At 42.1% G+C, this 7593-nt stretch overlaps 1 protein-coding gene across 2 annotated transcripts in view; it reads right to left on the bottom strand.

Annotated features, from left to right (window-relative positions):
* Nucleotides 1-16: 16 nt before the first annotated feature.
* eif5b (eukaryotic translation initiation factor 5B) overlaps nt 17-7593 on the bottom strand; it is a 12498-nt gene continuing 4921 nt past the window's right edge. For both annotated transcript variants that reach the window (XM_005749408.2, XM_005749409.2), the window contains 15 exons: nt 6769-7052; nt 6576-6683; nt 6372-6482; nt 6227-6294; nt 6008-6149; nt 5782-5913; nt 5078-5260; nt 4831-4992; nt 2534-2665; nt 2304-2435; nt 2120-2196; nt 1692-1856; nt 1096-1234; nt 851-1012; nt 17-359 (listed from right to left, as the gene is read on the bottom strand). In XM_005749408.2, the coding sequence (XP_005749465.1) occupies nt 252-359; nt 851-1012; nt 1096-1234; nt 1692-1856; nt 2120-2196; nt 2304-2435; nt 2534-2665; nt 4831-4992; nt 5078-5260; nt 5782-5913; nt 6008-6149; nt 6227-6294; nt 6372-6482; nt 6576-6683; nt 6769-7052 (2105 nt within the window). In that variant the 3' untranslated portion in view covers nt 17-251. The remainder of the gene's footprint in view (nt 360-850; nt 1013-1095; nt 1235-1691; nt 1857-2119; nt 2197-2303; nt 2436-2533; nt 2666-4830; nt 4993-5077; nt 5261-5781; nt 5914-6007; nt 6150-6226; nt 6295-6371; nt 6483-6575; nt 6684-6768; nt 7053-7593) is intronic.

Raw genomic sequence — 7593 nt, 5'->3', positions numbered from 1 at the left:
TGTGTGTGTGTGTGTGTGTGTGTGTGTGTGTGTGTGTGTGTGTGTGTGTGTGTGTGTGTATTATGTCTAAACTATCACTGTTTACAACAGTGGAAAAAACTGTTCGTTTCTCACAGAAAAACACTGTCACGTCTTTTATCTGCTTTTTTTTCTCTTTTCAATTTTTTCTCTTTGTTCCTCCGTTGGTCGCTGCCGCTGCCTTGTCGTCTAATGGAGGAAGAGCGAGTGTGTGTCTTTGTAGTTCAGGTCCCTCAGATGATCTCAAAGGTCTTCTTCAGCTCCATGATCAACTGCCAATCAGATTTCTGCATCTCGTCTCTGAACCAGTTCTTCAGAGCGTCGATGGACGCCCGTGTGATCTGAAACAAAAACAAAGAGGTTGTTAAAATAACCAGAAACAGCTCTAAAAGCTCTGAGCCCACATTTAAGTTTGCCTGCTGCTACAACCATTTCTTGACAGTAAAACCAAAGAGAAATTAAAGTGAACACAACGTAAAACTAGTTTAAACACAGTTGAAAAGCAGCACCAGGTTTTATTTCACTGTCTGGACGTCTCTGCTTTTGTTGTACAGAAAACAGAAAGACTACATGAAATTCTTGGCCTGACTAACTCGAAAGACACGAAGATATTCTTACCCTTCCTCTCCTTCTTTCCCCTTATTTAGCCTCTATTTAGGCTCGTTATTTCTTCCTTGCTTTTCTGTCTCCTCTTCCTAACACTGCTACCTGGACACTGACTGAAATCGACCTTTTAGCGGCGGAGTGAACAGCAGTGTTCACGGTAATTGTGATTTTTGTGAAGCCTCTCGTTTAACGTTCTTCTGTTCCTCCTTTAAGGGCGTGTCCTCACCTTGCTGACGATGATGTCTGTGGCTTCAAAATGGCGCCCGTACATCTTTGGCGACTCTCCTGGGATTGGCTCAATCTTGATGCAGATCTCCTGGCCCTTCTTGGCACTGTCAACGGGCTTGTGATTTATCTCGATGCTGGTGACCACACCGATGTCCACAAACTGACATGTGAACACAAAGGGTTAGTTTACAGTTCATTTTATAATTCACACAAACATCCACAGAGACTGTAAGCGGGTCTTACCGCTTTGCTGGGGACGCAGAGGGGCGTTCCCTGTTTCAGGACTCCAGCCTCCACTGTGACCCCCATCACGATGGGATCTCGGGAGTTAAAGATGAACTGAGGAAGAACTCGCAGCTTCACTGGGAACACGGCAACATGCCTGATGACACAGATAAAAAACACATTAACCTTCGAACAACCCATAAGTTAAATTAATCGATCACAGTCACATTGTTACTGAAGCCTAATTATCACACTGATCTGCTCCATTTTCAGCGGCACGCTGGAAGAATGTGAAAATAAATCAAGAGCATCATCTGCATATAAACTGACTTTTACAACCAATAATAACAAATAGAATCATCTACAAATGTATTATAGATCATTAAAAACACATAACAAAACACAGGGTTAGTTAAACAGAAGTTATTCTGTGAAAGGACACCATCATATATTTGCATATATACAAAAAAGGCTTATTAGCTGCAATGGACAAATAAAAGCCTTTTGGAGTCTCCATCACTATGTTATAGTATGTTGCTTGTTATTCCAGTCAATAAAAAGTCAAAAACACCCAAAGAAATCTGAACAATTAACACAAACATAGCTTTTCTTACCTAAACTCGTCCTGTTTGGCCTTCTTGTAGTCTTCTCTGTACTTGGTGAAAGCATCAAATAGGTGGTAGATGATTTCAGCAGAGAAGATGCGAACTCCCAGACTGTCAGCCATCTCCTGACTCTCCCGCTCCACCTTCACATCGAAGGCCAGGATCACAGCGTACCTGCCAACACCAACCCCCCAAAACTCTGTCACATCTACAGGTTCTACACCAGTGCTCCACCAGTACTAATTTCAACAGAGATACAAGGACGTCTGTGAAATGTATTCTGATTTTTTTTTTGGGTCATAAAATATTTTAATAGTTGTCCCAAATATTTTTAAATTACAATTAGCCAGATATTTGTGGGTGCAGATTCTACAGTGTTTCTGCACTAACTAACTTGTGTTCATTTTGGCTGAGTGTGTGTTTATACTGTGACGCACTGCGAGTCGTGCTCCAACATGGTTGACGCCTTCATCACATCCTTCTTATGAACTGGGCCAATGTTAATGCCAGCGTACTGCAGGGACACACACACACACAGAGTTCAAAGGTCAAGGACTGTTAGTTTCTACTTCCTGTAGATTTTCAAAATAAGAGCTCTCAGCTGTACTGTCAGGTACTTACGGGGACTTTGGATGTCCGCAGGAACTCGAGCAGAGCCTCCAGTGATCCCAGCGTCGATGCCTGGACGTAAACACCTTTCTCCTCCAGTTTGATGGAGCTCAGAGTCTGCTTAAGCTCTCGCACCAGTTCATCCTGAAAACCAGCACGTGTAAGCAAACCGGGAGTCTTACAGGACCAGTTCAGTCCTAGTCTTGGAGTTTAACTTGGACTAAAGGAAAAAGCACTGTTACCCTTAGGACGGGGATCTCGTCATCCTTGTGAGCCACCAGCAGGGGGAGCCCGGCCAACGTCTTCTCCAAGTCTTTCCCCAGAATCTTCACTCCCTGAGCCGTCGACACTTCCTTGTGCTTCTCGTACTGGTTCTGCACACGACAACCAATCAACACGTCAACCACATTTATGAAGTCCAAAAAGCAGAGACTATGGCCATGAAAATGCATCTTTTCTTCTCAGTTTTGTCCTCCCGTCCACACGGCGTTTTCAAATGTTCCGCTTTGGAGAGCATTTTCAAAATGCTCTCCAAAGCGGAACATTTGAAAACGCCGTTTTGGCGTCGCAGTGTGGACAGCGAACCCGGAGCCTTTTCGAAAACGATGACACATTTTAGTCATGTGACCAATTACGCTAAGATAGCGGAGGGCATTATACAGCAGTTGTTTTGTTTGCTCTGAATCTTGACAGTCCTATTAAAGATTAATATCAGTCTGTACTTGCTCCAGATGGCTTTTCTTCAAATTCTTTAACTCTCACTCGCTTTTGCAACTTTGTACTTTTGTGTTACTCGCAGCAACAACTCCACCTCATTGTTAGTCCATTTAAAAAACTCAACATTCTGCTGCAACGTTTCAAAGAACCGGAAAGTAAAGAAACGGCAGACAGAAATGAGGCAGGTCGAATCGTCTTGCGCTTCACGCATGCGCAGTACAGGAACGTAAGCGTGTTCGGGCGTTTCAATGTGGACGCACAACTCTGTGAAAACAACTGAAAACGCTTTTTCAGATGAAAACGCCGTTTTCAAATCTATCCGGGCTGGTGTGGACGTAGCCTATGAGTAGAAGTGAATTCATGTCTAATGATAAAGTGCACTTCTCCATCATTCACCACCACTAAAGCTTGATCTTGTTTCTTCACACATAGTCCCTCATGCTGAGTTTGGTAAACCTGAGTGCTTAAAAACATTAATAAGAACAATGAAGTGTAAAAACAATTAAAACCAGGATGGTGTTTTGGATTGCAGAACATACTTGACTTGTCTTTTTTTTTTTTTTTTAGACAAATGTCAAAAAGACATGTTTATTCTGAAAAACAATGCATATGTACAAGAAGTTAGAGCTCCATAATGAAATCCTCGAGCTTCGGCCGCTCTTGTTTTTCTTTGTTCTCTTTCATTTTTTGTTTAAATAAATAATTAAAAGTGATTAAAACTCTCAATGTGAGAGAATAAACAAAGCTCTGCTGGAAATTTACAGCACAGTCTTATTTCTGACAGGAAAAGGCCGCAGGCTGACTTAGATGAACAAGCCTTCAATGAGAGGCATTTGATGCACTTGGAAAAACAACAACAGTGTGTATAGTTGGTCTTCTGCAGTAAAGGCAAAGACTGTGTGACCTAATCTGACATATGACGTGTGTGTATGCAGTCATTAAAAACCATTTCTTAACAAAAGTGTGCATTTTGCATGAGTCAATGTGACCCCATTAGTAAAACTCACCATATAACTCACTTCTCATTCCTCAATCTTTTAGATTTAGAGGAAAATATAACAACTATTATTGTGGGCAATTTTATTTAGGATTAGTCTGTACATTTTTTCCGGAGCTGTTTGTCAGAGAAAAGTTTCCCACGGTCCAGGATAACGTTTTTAAATCAGCGTTAAGTTTTTGTTTTTAGTTTTAAAGAAAAATCTTTTACGAACGCCAAACAATTTTTTGTGCGTTTAGTTTTATATCAAATATGAAAAATAATCACACAAAGACTGAACAAATGCGGAGAAACAAATGTATAATGTGCCAGCAGGGGGAGCCCCATCATCATATATCAAAGGAATCCACATCCTATTCATGGTTTGTACTGGTCAATGAAAACAAAGAAATAAAAATAAAAAGTCCTAAATCTGAGGAATAAATCAAATAAGGACAAAGCAGGCCCTTCATAAAAATGACCCAGTCGAACCACACATCTTTTCTAAAGCCGACATTTTTCCCCAGTTTTTATTTTATTTTATTTTTTTTAAACGTTGACTGTGTTACTTAAATTCCTTTTTTAATGCTTTTAATATAAAGCGCTTTGTCTGTTAAAGTGTCACACAAATCGTTATCTGCTAAATAATTAACTACAGTCGCCTCCCTCATATACACGTGAGGGAAGCTGCATGAAACAGATACAAGCAGCTCTTTTTGTTGAACTGACTGCTTTAAACACCAGGAGTAATTTAACTCAAAGCCATTATAGTAAAAAATCTTCCCGCTACATCTGAGCCAGATACATGTTTAAAAGCTGCTCTAACAAAATTTTAGACATGTTTACCTTCACTCGGAGTTCCTTCAGTGGAGGTGGCAGCAACAACCCCCTGATCTGCGTGACGATGGGCCCTTCCACCCCTGGTACGATGATGGTCTCTCCTTCCCGCAGACGACCGTTAATCAGGATGACATCTATCGTTGTTCCCATACCGGGCAGCGCTTTTACCTAAACACACAAAGATCACATGAAGTTAGTGTCTGGACGGTGGAGGAATGGAAAAAGTAGAGACAACAGATAAAATTGAACTCACCTCCATGACCTGAGCTCGCAGCTCGTCACAGTGCGCTAACCGCCGGGCCAACATTGTTTGGGTGAGCTCGACCAATAGGGCGATGAGGTTCCCCATACCATCACCACTGTGGGCTGACGTAGGAACCAACGATACAAATGTACGGGGGTCCTTATTCTCATAAAACAAGGCGGCGTTAAGACCCTGAGGACAAACAGCACACAGAAAACAAAGTTCAGGGAAACTGAGCTTGATGTCGTCTTTGGTGTTCCTCAAGCCTCAATGCTGGATGCTCTAAACTACAAAATGTTATTTCAGACTGTGAAAAAGATTACTATATGATGCAGCTCCTAAACTTTTTAGGGAGACTTTATAATATAATAAAACTTGCTGAGAAGCTTATTTTGTTGAATAAAAACAGTAAAAATCTTTTGTTTTACCCATTTGAATAACATTTTGATTATATTTAATTATAAGTAGGATAATATTCTAAGTAGTGAGTATATATTACATACAGTATATACATAAATACAAAATAGATACTACGTACATTATGTATTTTCTTGTCTAACTCACGCTCTTTAATGAAACATTAGAAAAACTTGCTATTGGACTGTTATCATCTGAAATTGAATGGAAGTAAATGGCACAATGACCATAATGAATAAGTATTTCTCATTGTTGTGCTGTGATTGGCTGATAAATGATGATGTAATGCTCAACACCTGTTGTGCGAACTCCACAATGATGGCCTTGGCTCTTTCGTCAAACTCGTCTTTTGTGTTCTTCTTCTGCTTCTTTAGTGTAGCCACGACATCGGTTTCTGGACTCTTCTTCCAGTCGTAGAGGCGGTCGATCTGGTAACGGCAATAAAAATAAAAATAAATCAATCTCAGAAAATTTGCAAGAGAAGAAGAAAAAGGTGAGGCTGATGTTGAGGAGCTGGCAGACCTTGTTGAGGGCAACGATGAAGGGGCACTTCTTCTCCTTCAGCAGGTTGATGGACTCCAGCGTCTGAGGCTCCAAGCCGTGCATGATGTCCACCACCAGGATGGCGATGTCGCACAGTGAACTGCCTCTGTTCCTCAGGTTACTGCAGAGAGAGAGGTCAGTTAGTGACAGACAGAATCAGGTGAGTGAGACAGGCAAGTCAGGAGAGACGGGCGTTACCTAAAGGACTCGTGTCCAGGTGTGTCGATGATCAGCATGCCAGGGATTTTGATGCTTTCTTTGTTGAACTGCACAAACATCACAGGGGTTAATACACAGTAACCATAAACACAGTTTATTCATCGTTCAGAGTGAGATGGCATACGTTTTTAGCCATCTTTGTCTGCTCCTCGATGGTCTCCTTCGGGACGTTTGTGGCGCCGATCTGCTGAGTGATTCCTCCGGCCTCGCCATCCTGAACGTGGGTGTGTCGGAGCTGCACGCAAACAACAAAACAAAGAACAATAAGTAAACGTTGTATCGTCAGTAACAGTTGGTAAAAATTCTGTAAGCAGAGAGTAAACGTCACCTTGTCCAGGATCTTGGTCTTGCCGGTGTCGACGTGTCCGAGCACACACACCACTGGTGCCCTCAGCGTTTCCAAGTCGATGTTCTTCATGTTCTCCGCTCGGCGTTTCTAAGGAGACAAACAGAACCCGTAGGTCAGAGATGGGTATAGAGAGAGATCCTGTCACTCCCCCTGATTTTGCAGTGTCTCTCACCTCTATCCTCCTCTTGGCGCGGTCGTACAGTCGCTCCTCTTTCGTCCTGCCATCATCGTCCTCGCTCTCGCTGCTTTCATCCTCGCTCGGCGCCCTCCTCTTACCCTGGCTTGCGACCGTTGGCTTCTCCACTTCAGCTTCTTCCTCACTGTCCTCATCGTCTTCATCTTCCTCCTCGTCATCATCATCCTCATCCTCTTCTTCCTCCTCCTCTTCATCCTCACTAGCAGCAGGCTGAGGAGCAGCAATGTCCTCCTTCACCTCAATGTGGACTTTTTTCAGCTCTGAAAGGTGACAGATGGACGTTTTAATTCTTCTGCTATAACATTTAATGCTTCAGTTCGGTTTTGTCTTAAATTTAACATGTTTGTCTAAAATGAATGTTGTCATAGTGAAACAGACCGAGCTCTACCATCACGTGACTAGTCAATGCCAGCAAACACCCCCCCCCTCCCCCCAAAAAAACACAGGCCTTGCCCATATGTTTTTAATATTGAAAGTCTTAAGTCCAACAAGCCTAGTGCTTGAACAGAACTCTCAGTCTAGTCAGTACCTAAAAACAAACAAAAAAAATAAAGAAGGCTAGTCTGTGCCAATGAAAGTACATCCTTAGTTTAATCAGTACCAAACAACAGTACTTGCCTCGGTTAGTTGGTAATGAGCAGAAAGAACTTGTCTAAGTCTGGTCAGTACCAAACAGAAACACCTCAATCAGTAAGTGCTGATAAAAGTATACATGATTCTCTCCAAGTCTATTCAATACCAAAACACCTCAGGCTTAGTCTAGCCATAAGTAGGAAAAAACACACAATTAGTCTAGCCTTT

This window comes from Pundamilia nyererei, unplaced genomic scaffold (genome assembly GCF_000239375.1).
Source record: "Pundamilia nyererei isolate P.nyererei 1_Seehausen unplaced genomic scaffold, PunNye1.0 scaffold00244, whole genome shotgun sequence".
Lineage (NCBI taxonomy): Eukaryota > Metazoa > Chordata > Actinopteri > Cichliformes > Cichlidae > Pundamilia > Pundamilia nyererei.
The sequence above is the reverse complement of the archived record's forward strand: the minus strand, read 5'-3'. Positions and strand labels throughout refer to the sequence as shown.